Here is a 21,541-nt window from a genome sequence, read left to right as displayed (position 1 = left end):
ACACACACTAACACACACACACACACACACACACAGATATAAAGAGAAATGCACCAATCGCTCGTTCTATACACACACACCTGTTGACCATTGCTTATGCGCTCCTCTTTGAAGCGCAGTTTTCTCTCCAAGTCCTGGATGACAGCGTCCTTGGATCCTTGGATGTCCGTGTCAGAGGAGAGGCGAGGCGTCCTGGTGACAGAGGACTTTCTGGGGAACGCTTTGCTGAAGGAAGGACGAAACAGAAACAACTTTAACAACAACATTCAAGTTGTGGCACTCTGTGACGCACACACGTTATCTCAAGGCGTCGCAGTCCTTAGTCCTCGCTTGCTCTTTTTGCTCCCTCTCTGGCTCTCTCACATCCCCCCCTTATCTGGACATGTCCAGCTATAGCATTCCACAGTGTGTCTTCTTATCTCTCCCAACTGCAGCAGGAATGCCGGGGTGAGAGGGGGAGTGCAGGAGCGAGTGAGGGGCTGATGAAAAATTATTGGCAAAGAGTTGAAAGTGGAATGTCCTTGATGGGGGAATAATAACTGAATTTCTCCCCATCAGAAGAGAGTTTACCTAACAAAATCATAATCCAGCAACCCTGCAGTCCACATGAGCTGGACGAAGTGATGGTGATAGATCTTGACAGGCAGTAAACTACAATACTTAAATCTGAGTGTTTATTTAATTTTGACACACCTTTCACTTTGAGGTCCTTGTGTATATTTTCGTGCCATATGGGGTCTAGAGGAACACTTTTGTGTCTACGTGTGTGGGTTTGTGTTTAAAAGGGCTCTTTAGTTAGCGTTTTCCTGTAAACATGCTGTATAACAATGTAAACATGTCATCTTCCATCTAGCAGACATCCTGCCTCCAGTTGCCAGTGGGTTTATCTGACGGGGATCTCAACTCGCTTGAGACAAAACGTACATAGCTTGACAGACACTGTAAAGAAAGTGCACGTGTGGGATACTTACACAGTCCCGTTGCCTTTAGGAAGGCCCAGGGCATTGACTGTAGGACTGCCGGTTGAGGAAGGTGTGGAGGGCAACACTGAGGACAAGAAGCTGGAGGCTGGGGATGGAGGGACGGAGGAGAACGGCGAGGACATATCTGAGCAGGCTGGAGACACGGAGACGGGCAGAGGGGGAGGAGGCGGAGGGGGAGGGAAGTCTTGGGCAGGGCCTGATGGAGAGGACAGGTTACTGGAGCTGAGGAAGGGTGGAGGTGGAGGTGGGAAAGAAGGAGAGCTCGGGGACTCCACGCTGCTGGCCTTGGTGAAGGGGGGCATAGTGACCCTGCTGAACGGCTTGTGCGAGGTGGGAGGTGACAGCGGGGAGGACAGGCTGGACCCTGAGGAACCAGAGGACTGGGTGACGTAGCCCGCTCCACCGGGGCTCTGAGCAGCAATGAACTGCTTGGGCCGGGCGTAGTTGAAGGTGCTGGCCTGCATGGCTGCGTTGCTCTCCAACTCCTGGAAGGAGGGAGGAGGGGGGAGAGGTGGAGATGGTGGAGCTGGTGGAGGCACTTCCTGAGGCACTTCCTGAGGTGGAGGTGGGACTTCCTGGCTCTGCTGCTCCTGCTGCCAATTGACTGTTTCTTGCTGCTCCAATAGAATCTGGTCCTGCAGCTGCTTTAGCTGGGAAGCGTTCCTTCGAAGCAGAAACATGGTCATCAGTGACAGTTATAAGAAACAAAAGTCATCTTATGTTTTCTTAAGGAAGGATGGAATTTTTTGTAACAAAGTAACAGAACAGAAAATGTTACAAAATCATGCAGCTGTTTTCAATTTATGCATGACACCATCACCTGGTCTCTGTCCAACTGGATCCACTGGCAGAATGTTAGCATGTTAGAGGCCAGATGTAAGCATTATCGATAAATGCCAATCAAAGTGTTGGGACCTCCGAGTGAGGCAGAGACATATCGATACGTAAACATGTTAATAACTTAAGACATAAAGCATTTTGAGGATGACATCAGCGCGTGGTCGTGGGTGAGGCGGTTTGCACCAGGAATTGAAGCGAACTGTTTTTCCTCTGGTCTGAGGGGGATGACTTGTCAGGCCTGAGGTTCAGGCAAAGCAGCATTATGTAGACAAATTGTGTGTGTGTAAGTGTGTGTTCTGGGAAGGAAACTGCTGCTCCAGCAGCATGTACTGATAGGTTATCAGCCTCCAGCCTATAACAAAGACTTGTGAAAAAGCCAGCCTGTTGACATTACATCAAGTATGGTAAAGGAATCAAGAGTTAAGAGAAAAACAGCTCTGTTAACAGCGCAGCAGTTTACCCTGATGGACTGTAAACTGGTCAGAGGCAGATATGATGTTTTTCTCTGTGGAATAGGAAAAGTGAACCGCGCGGGTGGGGTGTGGCAATGTGATGAAAGAAAAACAAATATGTAATGGGTTCTGATCATGAAGCATTGTGTTTTTTCATAGAGGTGTGGTTGTTCAGTCTCTCCCCCAGCTTGGTTGATTCAGTGTGCTGTCACGTCATTGTGGGAGAGAGGGAGGTTAGAAATTTTGTAGTGTCCTCTGCTCAAAATTTTAAGTTTTTATTTTCTCATAGCATCACTGGAAGAAGCCCTACATGCACCACGAGGGTTTTTAAAAAGGACTAACTTTGAAAACCACAAGACAGAAGTAAACTCTTAGAAGTGCTCCTTGAGGATCAGGAGAGGAGGACATGGATCTTTGGGAAAGGGTGACGGTATAAACCTTCAGAGTATACAACTATGTGTACGTGAGACTGATGAGTTCTTCAGAGACAGCCTGTCCAGAATATACTGTACATCCCAATGGTGCATGTTGTCAGGACCAGGACCAAGTTCACGTGCCCAAATGTTTTCCAGATGTTGAACAATCAGTGGAGTCTTTCGACTATTTTTCATCTGTGAGAATGCAACCCCCCCCCCTCCCCCTTCATTTAGCCTCCCCCACATATACATTTGCAAACAACACCAGTGAATATTTCACAGAGCTGACAGTTGTAGCATAGTGTAACAAATCCACCGCACAATCCAACAGCAACATAACTGATTAGTCTGTCCCAGACGGTTATTTTGGTCATATGCTCCCCTCCAGAGGAGACTTCACATGCCCAAACAAATAGTCGTTAATTCAAAAGCATCCATTGTGATCATTCCACCTTGTCGCAACCTGGTGCTCTCAAAGAATTCACTGACCACAAGAGCACATGATTGATTCAATGTGTTCTTCCTCTCTGTATACATTTTTTCCCTTTACATTCTCCAAAGGTCTCCTGTTCAGGCCCCTATACCAAAAGAGTGCTTTTACAGGAATAGTTTGGCAGCTCGAGAGGCTCGCAGCGCTCTGCAGCAGTTTGATTCCTTTTTTGGCTGTGTTCTTGGAGCGTCAGGCAGAAGCACCCTGCCCGTCTGCTCCAGCAGAGAGGAAACACACTAATTAATTAACTTCCTCATGGCCTCATCTCTCTCAGGCCAACACACCGCTTTACTGCCTCAGCATGAAAGACCTCAAAGACCTTTACAGCGTTTACCCATGTTTCTGACATAGGTAAATATATGTAAATGTACGAGCAGGAGGCAGAGTGGATGTTATCCAGCTGTAACTGACATCACCCCTTTGCCTTAAAAGGCGCTCTTTACTTTCTATATAAAGCAACTATGGCTAAACAAGCACCCTTCATTCATTACAAAGCCAAGGTGCTGTGAAACCATTTTACCTTGCATCATAACATCTTAGTATGGTCAATATATCCCTGATTCAGGAAGTATTAACAAGTTGGTGTTGGTACAAAATCATTATCATTAAAATCCACTGAGATTGGACATCTGTGTCAAACTATAATTCAACAGAATTATCATTTTGTCAAATTAGATTTGCCTCTTGTTTAGACATTTGGCATGCTTCATATTTGACAGTGCATGAAAAGGTCACCCTGTATAATTTGCAACTGCATGAATAGTTTTATTGCCCACTTAAGGATTTACATCAAGCAAAGGACGGGAGTCATCCAGACTCTGTGACCCTGCAGCCTCCAGCTCTGATCGTCCAGACCGCTTTGACCACAAAGTGCCGGACAAGGCCGCTGTATATACACTGTGTCCTGCCTTTTCATCCCAGCTGCACGGCCCCTGCTAAAACCCGGCCTGCGCCTTGTGTAAACCATTATGAAGTATCTACAAATGGCTTGAGAAGCAGAACAGACGTCCATCCCTCTCTCTTATTCTTTGTCTATGTGGCGGAGCGGGGCTGAATTAGGAGGGAAGTGTTCCTCTGTCGCCATGCCAACGGCCCTGTGTTTTGCTGTTCTGGTCCGAGCCAACTGGCCCACAGAGTGCCGTGCTTCGCTGAGAGAAAACGCTCCAGCTCCTCTGTCTGTCATTCTCTAGCACAGCATTACTCTTATGTCTCTCTCCCTCCCTCTCTTTTTATGCCCCGACGTTTGGTGGTATAAATAGAAAAAGCACTAATGTCTTCCCCTTTTCACCCTGAAAAATACTTTCTTTGGTCTGGATCCTGTCTGTAAATTATTTAATGGGGCAAAAAAGAAAGAAAGGTAGTAAAGGCAAAGAGGAATCTGGTCTGGAGTAAGGTCTCTTCTACATGGAAAAGCTCAATAAACAGATCCAGGAACAGCTTAACAGTAACTTAATTCAAAGTGGGTTTTACAGCCCAGTGATGTATCAGTCAGCTAAACAATGAGACGTGCCAGACACAGCGGGTCTCTACCAGCAGCATCTTGCTTTCATACATGAAGACCTCAACATCTTAAATTTCCATGTTTACTCTGTGCCACGACCCGTGGTGTGTGAGAAACGAATTTACTCTTCCACCGCCTATCGGAGCAAGCTGGGAGCCATCCGCAGGTTTATCTGCAGCCCATCTCGTTAGCTCCGCAGCTGGCTAAAAAGACGGAGCCGCTTTATTAGCCTTGGCCGGCTGATGACAGGAAGCATGCAAGGAAGTGTCAACAGGAAGCAGTTTAGTGAACATGGCCTAATGAGGGGTTTCCTTCTGTAAACAACAACATGACGGGAACTGAGGACGTGCCTGTTATAAACAATAAAAGTGAGATTAGAAGCATAAAGGCACAAGGCATCTTCTAGGCTGTGTAGCAAGTGGCACAGAGAAAGGCTTTAGTGGGTATTCTGGCTACTTTCAGGCTATAGGCCCATTGGTTGTTTGCATTACACCTCTGTATGTTTGTTTCTGCAAGCACCTGTGGCTTAGCATGCCCTTGCCATTAGTGAATGATTCATATCCAAATAGTCAAACTGAGCTCTGGTATCACACCTACAACACAAACACAGCCTTGGAAACCTTTCCCAAGAAGTGACAGTGGAAATGCAGGATTCAACAGTTGTTTTGCTGCAGCCTCACACACCTGGTTTATGGTTTCCTCATTTATATTCACTGCTGAGCATTGTGTCATCCTTACAGTGAGTCAATATGAACTTGACTTATGCCCCCGAGCAGGAAAATATCATCAGTTTGACATAGTGACTGAGCTGATGTCTGAATGATTTTCAGACTGGCAGAATAAGACTAAGGCTGTCTGTCTGTTTAAACTGCAGGACAAATTTCTTAGAAAACTAAGGGTAAGTTTCGTGTCATCTTCAACTGGAAATGTGTCATGTTGGGAAATTTCTAAACATTTACTGAAAAGACTGAGAATTGAGCATTGCATCAGATTTGAACTATAATAGCGGTTACATAGAAAAGCCATTCAAATTGTTCCAATGTAAAATTCCTCGTGCACCTTTATTTGGTCCTCACTCTGTCTCACACACATCACTCTCCTGGCTCCCTCCTCTCTCTGTCTGCCTCCCTCTACTCTCATAAGAGACAGCAGACTAACAAAGCAGCCACAAAGTTTCCAAGAACGTTTCAATTTAATCTCACAGGCTGTCATACCCCTATAGACCAGGCTGCTGCTGGGAACACACGATATCTCACACATACGAAAAAGTGTCATTATTCCCCTTCTGCAGCTTCCAGTCATTCACTTCTTCCCCATCAGCTGACATGTACTCTCTCAGCCTTTGTTCTCCTGGTGTCCTTAACTTATTTTCAACCCCTCTCCTCCCCGGGTACCCCAGCCCCCTTACCCCCTCCTCCTCATTCTCTTTGGCTCTAATTGTGCACACACCACATAAAACAGAACCAGACTGTTTTCCTTTCCCCTCTCTCTTAAAACCGTAGCACAGAGCGTTTCTCTTATTCCAGCCACACCAACAGCTCACGGCTGCTCCATTCAGCCACTTTCTCCCTGCCCCACTTTCTTTCTTCTTCTATTATTTCCCCCTTGCTCTCTATCTGGGCTCGTATTTCATATCCAAGAGTATCTGAAGAGGGCTCTCTTCAATCAGCGAGGCCTCCTTTTCTCTATATACCTCGATCCATCCCTCCCTCTTCTCCCCACTGCTCCGCCTTTCGCTCTTTCTGTCCAAGTGAGACGGGGAGTGTTTTTTTCTTCTTTCTCTATAGCAAGAATGCTGAAGACATTCTTCTCTGGATTGGAGTGGGAAAGACATTGCCATCAAATGGGATTAACAGCAGGAGTGGAGAGAGAGGAGGAGGAGGACAGGGAAGGAAGAGCCAGAAGGAGAAAGAGAGGCAGAACGAGAGAAAGAGTGGCTGAGAAGAAGTCAGTCTACTTTCTGACTGACACAGGCTATTTTAACCTAACAGACTCTGTTGTGTTAACTAATCCACCTGACTCTGCTGAGGAGCTCTGCAAACAAATGATCGTCACCACATAAACACAGCATTACAGACGCAACGCTAGAAAGCAAACTACCCACTTATCTTTGTTAAAGTCACTCGCAGCGATACCGCTTTTCATCCCTTTCTCTCTACAGCACTGAACTCACTACCTTTCCAGAGCCTCCAGCAAATGAATGGGTATCACACTCAGCCTCTCTGTGCTCCCAGAAAACCACACACCCATTTTGAAAACATATGATTTAAACATTAACATGCTGAGCTGGTAAACCAGGAATAAAAAAGTCCTTATTCTACCAGTCATTTGTCTTCTCTTTCTTCCTCTACTCCCTTATTCAAATTTAATGACACGGTTTTAGGCTAATGTGCCTTTTCGGTTAAAAGAATAAATAAATAACCCAAACAATCCTAAAGGCAATGACATTTTTTTTAAAAAGTTTCCTCTCTGAGAGCTGAAAGTTTAAAGAAGAGCATCACTAAGTTTATCCTTTATCCATTTCCTCATAATTCTATCAGTCCCGCTGAAGTTTGCTTCATTTAAATGAGTTGTCAGTCTACACAAAAGAAAAAGTTTTACCTTCAGTGTCTCGGTGTTTAGTAGCTCTGATATTTCCCTGCAACGAGAATGAACTACGTTGCTTTCCCTGCCAGGTATGAGGAGCATATATAGAGCGCAGAGCAGCCAGACAGTGACAAACTCAGTCGCTTTCTCTCTCTCTCTCCCTGCATGAGTCAGTCTGTCTGTGAGCTCCTCCTCTTCAAGATAAAAGCTCTGCCTGAGACCAAACCATTTCAGAATAAAAGCTCAGCCACAGACTGTACGGGCTGCTGACTGAGGAACTTCCCTTTGTGAGCTTGGAAACAAAAATAACAACAGTATTGGGGTCATGGATAAAGAAAACACCCATAAGAAAAGCAAAATGAGAGAGACACCTATATCTAATTGCTTTTACTAGCCCTTTTGTGTCCAAATTTATATTGTTTCCTGAATGACTAGAGACTGGAGAGACAGGATGATTGAGGAGAGACAGTGGAAGATAGATTTAAAAAATGAATCATCTGAACAATTCATCAGTTTCAGGTGACACAAGTAAAATGTGTCCATTGTAAGGTAACATTTGTATCAACACCCTTAAACCACCCAATAAAATCCACATTCTGTGTGCTCTTTATGGCCGGCAGAAACATTATCTACCCTTAAATGTAGACAGAGCACAGTGACTATTATCTATCATATGGAACATAATAGCTGTATGTAATAATGTACCGAATTGGACCTTTGGAACAAAGTCTCAGTGCCACTGTGTGTGCAAACACTCCCATCACAACCACAAAGTTCTGGTTTCATTCACTGAAATGAGTTCACAAATATTCAGTTTCACAATAAAAGAATTTTCTCCTTCATTTTTGTGGGATGAAACAAACTCTTTTTGGGAATGTATCATTTCTATTTTTGTGTGTAATGCCTCTATTTTTAGAGTCGGTGCGCGTTTTCCAGACTGCTGCTGATTCACACTGTGTTGATGGAAGGCGGGAGGCCAGGGACCTGGTCCAGTTGGGTGTTGTGTGTAGTTGTAAGCTTGTATGTAGTTGTGTGTATATATTGGGGAAAGGTCAGAGAGACATTAGGAGAAGGTCTTCCTCTCTCTAGAGGTGCAACTCTTTCCCTGTGTGTTGACTCACTGACACTTGGATGTGAGTCAGAGTGAATCTTCTCTGCGCTCAGAGTCGGTTCTTGGTGACAGCAGTGTCATGAGATTAGAGCGTGTATACATTGTTACACCCTTTAATTCAGTGGAAGTGGTGTGTTGGTCTGGGAGTGTGTCTAAAGGGAGATCAAGTCTATACCACACATGTAGCCACACACACCGCTCACACTGGGATCAGGATCCAATCAGAGGTTGATTGACCTCATTCAGAAACAATGTGATTCTCTGACTCTGTGTGTATTTACGGCAATGTGTATTTATCTGTGTGTTTCTCAGTGTTTAAAATACCAGGGTGTTCTTTCCTGAGAAACACAGTCTATTTTCTATGAGGGGATCACTAAAGCCTGTTAGTTTCCATGCTGTCAACTCCCAAGCATACACCCAGGTCTCTCCTCTCATCTCTATGTGCGTCTTTTCATCGCTGCCTTTTCCCTCTGTTCACCCCTCTTTCTTCCAGCCCTCGGTCTGTGTTGTGAAGGTCAACTCCGACAGCTCTCTTCCTTTTTTGGAAAGTTTCTCCATTCCATGCAGGTCATTCTAGCCCGACCGACCAATCCAGTGGTTGGTTGGTCTGGTGTCTCAGCCAATCCTATGACTCCCATGTCCTTTTAAGGACTGCCCATCTCTGACTCTGGGGGTTGATGTGAAATTATCTGCTTTTTCTGCTCTCTTGTGTCTCTGGTGACTTCATTTAGATTTTTATGCTGTTGCACAAGCTCTTTCTCTCCCTGATGACAACTAACTTTCTGTTTCTGCCTTTTTCCCCCATTTGCTTGTAATGATAAACCTCCCCAGCCTACATTCACTGAAGTGAAGGTATCCATTATGGAACTGATCCACAGTCAGTTTTACGTCCATTTTTAATTAGACGTTTGATGAGGATGAACCACAAGCAAAGTTCTCAGTGTGTAGCCAGTTTAACATCCATGTTTCCCGCTTTCCATAAAACCACAAGCAACACCTCGACAAGAAAGTGATTGTTAATACTTCATTAGAGAGTTCATGACTTGCACCTCGTAAACACAAACACACTGCTGAGAGGAAGCTCTGAGTCACCGTGCAGATATGCGACAAATCCTGGCAGCCAGAACTCCCTGCTCAGCAATGCAGCAAAGAATATAGATCCTGCTTTAAATTTAACACAACAAGCAGACTTCTGATAGTCTGATATAAAAAATACAGAGGGACAGACCATCAACCAATCATCTGCTGCGGCCTCACACTGTAAACACAAGTTCTGTGTGTGTGACAGTGGGAGACTGATGAGGGCTGTTGGCAAAGAACAGTTTGTTGCTTTCAGTTTGCATGCTGTTCCCCTGACAACAGCCTCACTGGGGTTAAAGAGGTTTGGAGCTACTGCAGAAATCATTTAATCTCAGTGGTATGGCAATTATGTCAGCGGACAGGGATTGAGAGGTATAAGGTCATGTTGTATGCAATACAGGCCGCATTAAAGTGGATCAGGCCATTCCTCATATGTGTACGTACGCAGCGACTGCAAACACTAAAGTTGGTAAGTAACACATGGTGTCACTTACACACTGTTGTTCCAAGCTCCTGTGTGTGCCCTGTGTTTGTGTGAGATAAGGCTGTGCAATAATTCAACATTACGGCATATCGACTTTCGTTGGAATTATATGTGATGGTCATATCATGTTGAATATCATGAATCAATGATCCCAAGCAAAGTGTCCTTAAAACATGGTTTAATGTGAGCTAATAATTAATTAATAGCATTGAACATCAATTAGATTAGTTCATATTTTATACTATGATTAACAGTGTATGGATATCAGAAAATGATTCTTATTAATATCATAACAGTGATTAAGGCAATAACTCCCAGCCCTTGTGTGTGTGTTTGTGTATTGTGTGTTGGGTCAGGCTAAGAATGTCTGACAGTATTTTTGCATATGACAGTAACTTCCCTGAGCTAATTGTAGCACACTGTCTGCTGCATAATTCCTCTCCACTTCGTCCCTTGGCCCAAGCAGATGTGGATAGACTTTCCTTCCCCCAGAGTTAATTAAGCTTTAATTAAGCTGCACTTAAAATATCAGTTCAAAACTCCTTATGATTAAATGCAGGCACTGGACAGAAGGTATTTTTTTGAATTTATATACACAACTTCTGTCTCTCTCCATTTTCACCGTCTCACTTTATGCTACCAACCAACATAGATTAGCCAGTCAGTGAGTAATTATTACAGCATCTCTTTAACAAATGAACAGCAAAAAACTTGAACTTTAATCACTCTCTTTTGCAAAAACATGAAATCGGTGTAGAGAGATATGGCTACATCGAAGTCCTGTTGAGTGCAGATGTATGCCTGTTTTTCATCATCGTTAATCTTACATACTGTAGAGCTGCATTTTAATAAAAATCCACAGACATGTTGCTTGTAAGTGTTCAACTGACACATAAGAAGCACTCTGAAATGAAATCCGTGCAAGAGAACAATTTTGACTGTCAAGAGTTGATTCCTGGTCTTGTGAAAGAGAGATTAAGCTTTGGAATGGTTTGAGGATAATTGTTGCCTCTGCAACTTCTGCTTGGTGTGTGACGCCCACCCAGACATTATCCCAACCCATAATATAATGCTTTGCCCCTATTATCACGGTCAATATCATGGTGGTCACACCTTCGACGCGTTGCACTGGCTTCACACTCTTGACTATCTCCTCCTTTGACTTGTAGACTTGTTTCTTAGTCTCAGTGAAGTGGTTTCTTGAAATGGTTGATCACTATCAGGCCCTAATGTTTCACTGCATCATATGTGGACTTTTCCCACAACCTTGAGGTATATAGGTGATTTAGCAACACAAGGAAAGCGTTATTTCAATAGCAAAGCTGCCAATCTAACCACATACACTTGTACCAGCAAGAAAGAAACACAAAACGTTCTTGTGAAATGTCACCCTAGGAAAACATGTGCGTTTATCAATATAGGAAAGCTGACACTGGACACGGCAGCACTGACACCTCATCCATCACACACACACACACACACACACACACTCAAGATTTACAAGCTCCAGGTGTTATCGGTCTATCATGATGTGGCTCTACTGAAGGTCACATGTGTGCAGTTGAATCTTGGAGAGCCCTGAATGGAGGGGAGTTGTATTGTTGGATCAGGAGAGACCATAACTCTGGCCTACATGGCAGTGACCTGATGTCGAGATGCAAAGTGTCATCAAGCTGAATTATGGCTCATCTCATACTTTGAGATGAAGAATCATTTCATAATATGTTTCATAGCTATACAGTAGTCCTTTCAGGTCTTTATTTAGACACTTCTGCAGGAAGCCCAGTTTATCTTCCAGACTATCTCTCACAATCAAGAAGGCTCCAATCCCAAGATAACCTTATGTTGCCTTACACATAAAACAGTTGGTCATTTTAGCAAAATATGTTTGCTTTGTATGCTTCATCAGTTTATGGGCAACAAAACACTGGCTATACATGGCTTGTTAATTTTAATCTTCTTACAGTAGTCTGACAATAACACATCAATCAAATAGCCAACTAAAGCAAGTAACCAAATATTATTTGTGTCTATGTGCAGAATTACTACAAGGTGCCTGCAAAAATAAGCTCAATTCCAGAGGCGCATACAGTGAGAAAGCGCTGCCAATTTGCAAGCTATTTATTCTCTAGCATGTGGTAAAACTCTGCTTTTTCTCCAAACCTAGGGGTTGGTTCAGATCCAACTGGCCAATCTGAGCCTCTCCCCTGAGAATTTCCTTTGATTCTTAATCTGACGTCTGACATCAACACCGGGCATCAAACCCAAATACCTACCAACCCTGCTCTCTCTTCCTTCAGCACAGAAAAAACAGCAGGTCTGTTTGCACAGCTCAGGTCTCCTGCAGTCCTCCTGCCTGCCAAGTCACACAACAACTTCCTCCTCTCATCAGCTCAGTGTTATTGAAGCAAAAATCATCCCTTACACAGGCTTCCAGTGTGTTATTCCTATGATTTGGAACAATTTATTCTAGATTTGTGAACATGAACACATCTCTCCAATAGCTATAAACGCTGGTGTTAAGTCTGTAATGCTATTTAATGCAGATGTTCCTTTATATATAATAATGGTTGCTGTAAAAACCTAGAATACTTTTTTGGGATATCTGCATATGAGTAGCTTAAATGTTCAGAAATCCAGAAAAAAAGTAGACTTTATATTATAATAATTAAGTATTAAAGTCTAGACAGTCATATCTTAAGCTCAGTGAACATGCACACTCAATAAAACGATTCTTTCTGATCCCCACTAGCTTTATGTAAATGCAGTAAAACAAATAGGCTATTTCATGATATATTACAAATATGCGACATAATAGACACACTCTGTCTATTGAATTTATAGCATTTCAACAAAGTGGTTTGTTAGAAAGTCATGGTGCTTATTAAAAAGAACTCCTGTAAAATGTAAAAAAGCAATTAAAGTAACAAACTAGGAGTAACAAACATTTATAAAGACTGCTGGTTTTGCTGTGATCTGTTGATGTTTCATATCTGCATGTGGCCCAAAGAGAAAAAACAATACATCAGCCTGTAAGGGATGTGCAACACGACAAACAGGACATGATGAACTCAATGATAAACTCCAGGGTTTTATGTTAAAAGTGGTTAGTCTTTGATCCTACATGTTACCTGAGGAAGCAGTCTGACAAAACCGTGACCTTTGGTTAATGGCAGGGCTGCTGCTTTTACTGTGTAATTACAGAATTTAAAGGGAAGAAGGCAGGACAGGGGTGGCATATGCTTTCTAACTGCTTCACAGTTGGGAGCTTATTGTTGTTAGAAGTGTATCCATGTTGTTATTGTGGACACATTCTGAGAGAAGCAGCTCTACTGCCCCATTCATCTAGCATAGAAGTCAGATCTAGAGACAAAAGTCAATTTATTTTACAGTATTTGTCATATCCCTAAGAACCATCTCATTAACTATATTTCATGGGAGAAAGAAAATATTTTTTTTATGAAAAATTGGTATATTGGTCTATCTTGCCAGATGTAAGATTTAAAATGCAATAATTCACTTTTATTGTGAAATTTGCATAAGAAGTACAATGGCAAAACTAAAATCTGAAAGGCTACTTGGCTCTATATAAAAATTGGATGAAAGGACATCATATTTCACGTTAGCAGTTCCTCTGTATCCACATTAGACTTGTTCATCCAGGGTATGCACATTCTTCACCAACAAACATGGGTAATTTATGCTAATTGTAGATGCTCAGCTGATTCCTCTCGGTTCTTGTCTAACCGCTGCCACCGATTTATCATCCTACAGTATAATAATGGAAAGTCATTTACATGAAATGATTCAGAAATGACATGTGCCGTAACATTATTTCTGCTGTTGTGTCTGTGTTTGCTTCCATGATAGCTTGAATAATGAGGCTTCATGTGGCGCCACTCAAATCACATCCAGAGCATCACCCTCACAGCCAAATATTTACCTGTCATTTTCTGTCTCCTCCTCTATATTCTCAGCTCTGGAAGCACAGAATTAACATGTCATGACATTTATGCCAAAAGATGTGCATTAATGTAGCAGCAAACAGCAGTATCAAATCCAGTACACATGCAGTGGAAATTGACTGTGCAATGCAAGAACAAAGCTTTACTGCACTGTAACCAAACTCTAGTCTAAACACAGGCTAATGTCTAAATGTCAAAACCCATGGCAACACTGGTAACCATCTGCTTTTGATGGGATATACTGATTGTATCGTTAAATACTGACAGTCATCATATTGTAATATTAAAAACATCCACAAAAAAGCTCCCTATCTCTGTAAGTTTAGCCAAACTATAAGAGAAATTTTTAAGAATACCAAAACAAATAAGAGCAAAACCAAGACTAAGAGGGTAGCGGCTCTGTGGTGCTTTGAGCTAAATGCGAATGTCAGCAGTGCTAGCATTATGATGTTTAGCAGGTATAATGTAGCAAATACCATTTTAGTTTTAGCATGCTAATATTTTCTAATTAGCACCAAAGACAAACTAAAGAAATGTATTTGGTCATAATGCAAAGTACTGGATAAGGAGAAATGTTTTGAAATTGACCCGATGAAGGCGCTAGATGAAAGGTCACTGTATCAAAGTTTTTTACAGTACATCCTCTGGGCACCATGAATATCTGCACCACATTTTACTGAAATCCAACCAAAATTCAGGGCATCACCTAAGTGATTAGGTCATCATATCATGATCTGGGAACAATTAATGTTTACACAAAGCTTAGAGCCAATCCATCTTGTGGTAGCTGAGATATTTCATTGAATAAGTGAAAATTTTGACCTGATTATCGTGAAAAAGTCAGGGGATCACTATAGTTATTACACTTCGTAGTGAACTTGGAACTACTATAGTTGAATAGTTTTTGAGATATTTTACTCTCACCCGCAAATGTCAACTTCATAGTGGTACTAGAAAAAAAGTCAGGTGATCAAGAATCATGAATCATGATCATCATGAATGTCTGTGCAAGTTTTTTATTTATTTATTTATTTTTTGTTTGTAAAAACCAACCGACAACCAGACAGGCATTGCCATCTGCTAGGGTGGCTGAAAGTTAAACAAAGTGAAGAGAGGAAAATCAATATCTCAAAAACAACCAAAGAGTGAAAGAACATGCTATAACTGTGTATGGCTGTCATTTATCATCAATATTTTTTGTAAGCGCTCTGTATTGTACTCTTGCTAATAAAGGCAAAAAACCTTTAATGACAAAGAAATGCATCAGCGAGTGAGGTAAAAAAAATAATCCATGCGCAGGACAATTGAAAATAAGCCATTCAATGTCCAACTCTCTTCTAATAACAGTGACATCCTACCTGATCCCTATAGAGCTCACAGAAAGAAATACAACAGCTCTGACCTGGGCTGAGCATCCGAGGTCAGACATAATCAATAGGAGCCATCCAGCAAAAGCCACACAGATCTGTTTACAGCCACAGACAGGCAGCAGCTGGCAGGCTTGCCCTGGCAAACACGATGCCACATTGACACCAGCATAAAGGCAGGGGAATGCTTTTGTTCTTAAAAGACCTGGGATTCCCCTTTAACCCTTTCACAAAGCTGAGACACTATCATTTCCACCAGACCTCAGACAGGCCTCCCAGTCTGTCTACCTCCCACCCAGCCCTCCCTGGTGACTAGCCTTCCCCTGGGGCACAGACACATGGGGACACGACAGGTACTCACAGCTTTGGTTTAGGCTTGGTAGGCAGTGGAGGACCGTCCTTCCCAGGGGATGGAGACAGCTTGCCTGGGGATGGAGGTGAGGCTGGTGCCACCTGGGCTGGACTTTGGGCTGTCATAGTGTCAGACTGTGGCAGAGGTGGAGGTGGAGGTGGGAGTGGGGGTGTGGTTGCTTTAGGTGGGCTTGGTGGTGATGGAGGATTTGAGGGTCGGCCATTCTGTATAGACCCTTTTCCCTTATCCGTGTCCTCCACCTCTGAGCCTATCTGTAATGGAGGCAGAGATGACACACTGGGCCAAATCTCAAGCTCCTTGATATGGAAAGGCTCAGTGCCGGGCTGAGGCAGCGTCTTGGGTGGCAGCTCTAGGAGACTGATTTCTGTGGGTGGGGGAGGAGGGGGGAAGGCTGCTGCATCCTCAAACCCTGAGCTATCACCAGACATGCCATTACTGGATAAGTCTTCAGCTGCTGAAAGGAATGAGCAAGAGAAAAGTGGAAAATATTGGAATGTTTAGTTTTTCTTCTGGCCACCACATCAGATTACGCACACAAGACTGTATCACAGCTGATCTGATCTAAGGTACCAGCTGAGTCCAGTCAGGCTGATGCAATTTCTGTTTATTCAGCCTTTCCTTTTACTGTGCGGTGAGTCCTGCACTGTACATACACAGTTCTGTCTGTGAGAATACACAATATACATATTTGTGTCCTGCTGTACTCACAAAGAGCTGCTCATCAACTCACACCTCTCCCATACAGACTACACAATAATAAACACGACAAAAGATAGTCATGTAGTTGAGACATACCAAACTTCTATAACTCATCCCAAACCACACTACCTCAGAGGAATAACTAGACTCTCAGAGGTTAGTGTAACCATACCCCGAATCATTTGTCAGATTACATTTGTTGTGAAAAAATACTTTGCAAATGAGAAAATCTGCATTTAGTTTTTGTTTAATTTTACAATTAGATATTCATGTTTTGAAAACAAGAGCTGCTCTTAGATTGTAAGCACTTTAAACAACATACCGGTATATACTTGCTTAAAAATGGTGGGTTCTTGAACTTGATACTCACCCTTTGATGCTACTGTTTCTACACATTATAAATGACCATTAAGGTATATGGTTAAAGTAAATGTATCTGTGTGGAATAATGTTATCCTTGTTTAATGAAAAAGGCCCTTTGAGCAAGGCTGTTCTGTTAAATGCCGAAACTAAACTGCAGAAAAACAACAATGTATAGTTGAGGACATCACGTTTCTGAAGGACTATTTTATGCTTCCCACCATCATCTGTTACTGAAGCTTCAATATACAAAAGTTGGTTAATGTCCTCCTAAAAATAATAATCCTCTGAATGGAACAATAGTTTTCAAAACTTCAACATTAACTCAAGCGCAATTAGTTATCAAGATGCTAATACATAGTGAATATTGACTGGTTTAAAATGTTGTTTGGTTTATTTGGTGGCTTTGGCAGCATGCTAGCTAGCTTAACATGTTGTTCGCATGCTTAACTGTTGAGGTAGAGTGTGTGACTTGTTGCTTGCTATGGTAAGGTACCTAAGGATGATAATTTGGTTGTTGCTTGGTAGGGTTGAGCAACATGTTGTCATTTACAGCAACATGCTAGTTAGCGTGACATGTTGTTAGCTGGTTGTTGTTGGTTAGCATGCTTTTAGCTGGTGATGTCTCAGACAAAAGTGAATATAACTTTCAATGGGGGGCTGTGTTGAGCATGTGGGTGCAGGCAAAGAGGGGGTTGGTTCTGGGGTGCTGGATCAGCCTTCTTTGTGTCGCGGGCCCAACTCAGTGAAACAGCAGTTAGGATAGACAGGAACTGCATCTTAAGGCACTCCCACACTGGCTTGAACATTCAACTGTGGTGCCTGCTTCTTGTTGATGCCCAGACGCTGCCTGGTGGCATCATGCTGCCCATATCTTTCTGTCTGTGTCTTACGCACCTGCAGTGACGGTGAGTTGGGCTGTGCTGTTAATGGATCCATATGGGTTGGAAGCGGTGCAGCAGAACAGACCTCCATCCTCTGGAAAGGCCTCGGCTATCACCAGGGTGCAGATCTCCTCTGACAAAAAAAAAAACAAACAACAACCACCATGAATACGCCTTTAATGACCAAATCGTTTATGATCCGAAAAGTTAGATTTATATGGGTGGAATTAAAAGACTTGACACCGATGAACAGCAAACTGCACAGGTATGGAGTGGAGTGACATGTTGAGGCTGGATTTGTTTGTAATGACATGTAATAGAGACATTAGATGGATATGTTATGCACACGCTAGACTGATGTACATGTTATCTAGACCGGTGAGTCACAGTTCAGGCATGGATGTAACTACTCATAAAGGACGGACAGACACACATATTGAAGAGCAGATGTTCAGGGACGTCCTAGTGACTCACAGCCTGAAAGTAACACCTGAAGTGACCCCTGAGTCACACAGGTGGAAAACAGTCTGACATAAATTAGTGTGTGTCATTGTTTAGCTGTGAGTTTGTGTGTGTGTTGATGTTTGTGGGTGGTGGGGTTTCCCAACGACACCCTCTGAATAAAGTAAATGTGATAATGAGTGTCCTGTGAGACATTTAGACTGATTAAATTGTGATTTGCTTCAGTCATAAGAACTGAGAGAACGCCTGCAGCTGATAATAAAGCAAACTAAATTTGAGTCTCCAGACACTGCTAATAATCAATTACTAATTTTAACCACTGACTGCGGTTGGGTACATGAAAGCAGTGTTGTAATTGACCGAGTCATAATTAGATAGACCTGGGAGGAATTGAGGTAACATACCTGGCTCAGCTGCAGATCGAGGCTCTGATTCACAGTGTATTATAGGTATGAAGGAAGACAAACAGAAAGATTTTGGTTATAGCATTGTCAATTTAATGCTAAAAATTGAAAACAACTCTGCTAAAATGAGTTTTATGACAACTGAGAAGAAGAGCTCACTTTTTTGGAGAATACGAAAATCGGGGGAATCCAGGATCTCCTCTCCCTGGCGATACCATCTGACCTGCAGAGGAGGACTTCCACGTACCCTGCACTCCAGAACCACCACCTGGCCCTCAGATGCCTGGGCGTCCTGCAGCAGCTGCACAGAGGAGGGATAAAGTAAGATGGAGGTAATGAGAAAAAAGGAGTGAGTGAGTAAATGAGAAGAGGCTAAAACCGGTAATGACAATGATAAATCTGCTTCAGTTTTACAGCACGGGGTAGATGGAGACAAATGTTGCTGAAGATGACGCACTGTCGAGGAACTGAGAGGCCAAAACATCACAGATACAATCATTTGTTAGAATGCAAAGAAGCTTTCCTCCAAGAACCTGATATCCACAAACATTTTATTGGATCTATCTGGTCCAATAGTTTTGGCCATTGTGTAACCCAAAAATTGGCATAAATCTGACTGTTCTCTATTTGTTTCAACTTTATTCTAAAATGAGCATCTGTTTTGATCAAAATAGCTGACATAACCTCAGGTTTACTTTCTCAAAATACTGTATTTCACCAAATTTATTTTTATTTTTTTAGAAAATAATGTGAATTGAAAGTGCAAGTTATATTTGACAGGTCAGTCTTTCCAACACCTAGTTATCATCAGTGACAGTTAAATACCTGTCTTTTTGGAAGTCTGTGAAAGAGGATTTCTCTCCCAAATCAGATTTTTACAGATCACCTTCTGTTTCTTTGAACGTGTGTGTGTACATATTTACTTAGTAAATAATTAACTTAAAGCTAGCATTTAGCTTTTAGTAGGAAGTAGGAAACTATTGGCCACTCTGTTCAGATAACTAAGATAAGACTTTGCTGTGTGCTTATCACTTACACACTTATCTATCATACTTCCAGTTAAACCTTTCTCTTTTTCAACCTAACCGGTCAAGGCCAATGCCTGTCCATCCTGAGTCTAGGTTCTGCTCGAGGTTTCTGTCAGTTAAAGGGAGTTTTCCTTGCCGCTGTCGCCAAGTGTTTGCCCATGGTGGGAATTGTTGGGTCTCTGTAAGTAACATTGTTATAATTGTTGACCTACTCTATATGAAAAGTGCCCTGAGATAACTTCTGTTAGGATTTGGCACTATATCAGAAAAACTGAATTGAATTCATCTACAAATGTGTAAAAAACGCGCTTTAAGGCAATTGAAAAAGGCGAGGACTCAAACTCAGAATTGCAGGACCTTCTACTTACAAATACCAATTTAACTCCTGTGTCCAATCCATCATATGGCAGCTTATAGCTAAAAACAACATCAACATAGGGGCTGATTGAGAAGCCACTGTCGACACTGTACTGTCTCTTCTTCTAGTTAACAGGGCCAGAGTGACACTGTTATCCATCAACAAGAGGCTCAGTGTTAATAAATATGCCTGTGAGCCTGAGCCTCTTTCTCTCTCTGACTGTGTCTTTGGCATGGGTGTATTTTTGGGAAGACCAGGGATGGAACATACATCATGAGTGGATGTGTGTGGGTGTGTTGTATGGGTGACATCACGGTGCTGACTTCACTAGAGGCGAGCATCCACTCATGGAGATGATTAAAGCCTGTAGCAGTTTTTAAAGGAGGCGGGTGGGGGTGAAGAAAAACAAATGTCTTTTTGTAATGAAGTGGAAAATGATTTAGGGCCTGACTGGCTGAATGAGAGTGAAAGAGACCTGACCCTTGTGGGTTTGGCAGGGCCGTTTGAAGCTCTGCCTTAGCCCATCTCAGTCCCACCATCACAAGACCCACAGTCTGAGGGAGAAGAAGTTGGGGGCTGTGTTGAAGAGTCTGAGCTGGAGGAGGAGCTCTCATCAAAGCTTATGTTTTATCTGACCCCCACTGCTGAAAGCCACAGCACCGTATACTGTTATTATGGGAAGGACACTAAGTACATGTACTGTATGCGTGTATGTGTTGTATGCATGATGTATCCTATGTAAGTGTGTATGTATCTGCGGTTGTTTTTCATGGTTTAGGCTATGTTCCTTAGTTACAATTAGGGGAAACCTTAATGCTACAGCATACAAAATATTTTAGACAATGGTAGGCTACAAACCTTGTGGCAACAGTTGGAGGAAGGTCCCTTCTGTTTCATGCCAAAAAACATTCCTTAAAGAAATGTTTTTTCAAGACTGGTGTGAAAGAACTTGGCCTGCACAAATCCCTGACCTCAGTCCAATCAAAGCCCTTTAGGAGGAGTTGAAATATCAAATGCAAGCCAGGTCTTATCGCCCAATGTCAGTGCTTGTCTTCATTAATGCTTTTGAGGCTAAATGGAAGCAAATCCCTGCAGCCAGGTTACAAAATCCACCCTTGGGTGGAGCCTGTTTCAGCTGCACGGCTTTGGAATGACATATCCAATGTATTGTATGTATTGTATATTGTGTATTCTGACTTACCTTGGTGAATGTAGGAGGAGCTGACACATCACCACCATACAGAGACGACACTGGGCTCTGCATCTAGAAGAACATAAAAACTTACTTTCTGAACAGGTGGAGACCATTCAGAAAGGTGTCTGCTTTTGTCACTGTGGATGAGCTTGTGTGGATCTACTTTCCTGTGTGCTGTAGCTGCTTACCCGCTGTGGGGGCTGAGACAGGGACTGGACAAGGGTGGAGCGACGAGGAAGGACCTCATGGATATTGGGCGAAGATGAGCGTATAGTCAGGGACATTGAAGTACTCTTCTTCTGAACTCTAAAATGAAGAAAGCATAAATCAGCATGTACACAAAAAGAAAAAAAAATATTTAGTCGAAATATGGTAATTGAATCATAGAAAATTGTCTCTCCAGTAATTAAGATGATATCAGTGATCTTGGCTTCAATGTGTAAACAGAAAGGGAATCAGGAAGTAGTCCAGATGGAGGCAGATTTACACAACAGATAATAATC

General features: G+C 42.6%; 2 protein-coding genes across 13 annotated transcripts in view; both read right to left on the bottom strand.

The window, feature by feature from the left end:
• The window catches only part of LOC123971410 (cytoplasmic FMR1-interacting protein 1 homolog), a 1,205,200-nt gene that overhangs the window by 716,075 nt on the left and 467,584 nt on the right, over positions 1 to 21,541 (bottom strand). The window lies entirely within an intron of this gene.
• Positions 1 to 21,541, bottom strand: part of palld (palladin, cytoskeletal associated protein) — a 63,669-nt gene that overhangs the window by 12,074 nt on the left and 30,054 nt on the right. For 8 of the 12 annotated variants that reach the window (XM_046050197.1, XM_046050193.1, XM_046050203.1 and 5 more), the window contains 9 exons: positions 21,227 to 21,344; positions 21,045 to 21,107; positions 18,617 to 18,758; positions 18,458 to 18,481; positions 17,605 to 17,724; positions 15,637 to 16,102; positions 13,887 to 13,922; positions 972 to 1,646; positions 81 to 225 (listed from right to left, as the gene is read on the bottom strand). In XM_046050197.1, coding sequence (XP_045906153.1) covers positions 81 to 225; positions 972 to 1,646; positions 13,887 to 13,922; positions 15,637 to 16,102; positions 17,605 to 17,724; positions 18,458 to 18,481; positions 18,617 to 18,758; positions 21,045 to 21,107; positions 21,227 to 21,344 — 1,789 coding nt within the window. Of the gene's footprint in view, positions 1 to 80; positions 226 to 971; positions 1,647 to 7,283; positions 7,402 to 13,886; positions 13,923 to 15,636; positions 16,103 to 17,604; positions 17,725 to 18,457; positions 18,482 to 18,616; positions 18,759 to 21,044; positions 21,108 to 21,226; positions 21,345 to 21,541 lie in introns of those variants that run through there. The other 4 variants (XM_046050198.1, XM_046050199.1, XM_046050202.1 and 1 more) reach the window with 4 other exon arrangements.

Source organism: Micropterus dolomieu, linkage group LG05 (assembly GCF_021292245.1).
Source record: "Micropterus dolomieu isolate WLL.071019.BEF.003 ecotype Adirondacks linkage group LG05, ASM2129224v1, whole genome shotgun sequence".
Taxonomy (NCBI): domain Eukaryota; kingdom Metazoa; phylum Chordata; class Actinopteri; order Centrarchiformes; family Centrarchidae; genus Micropterus; species Micropterus dolomieu.
The sequence above is the reverse complement of the archived record's forward strand: the minus strand, read 5'-3'. Positions and strand labels throughout refer to the sequence as shown.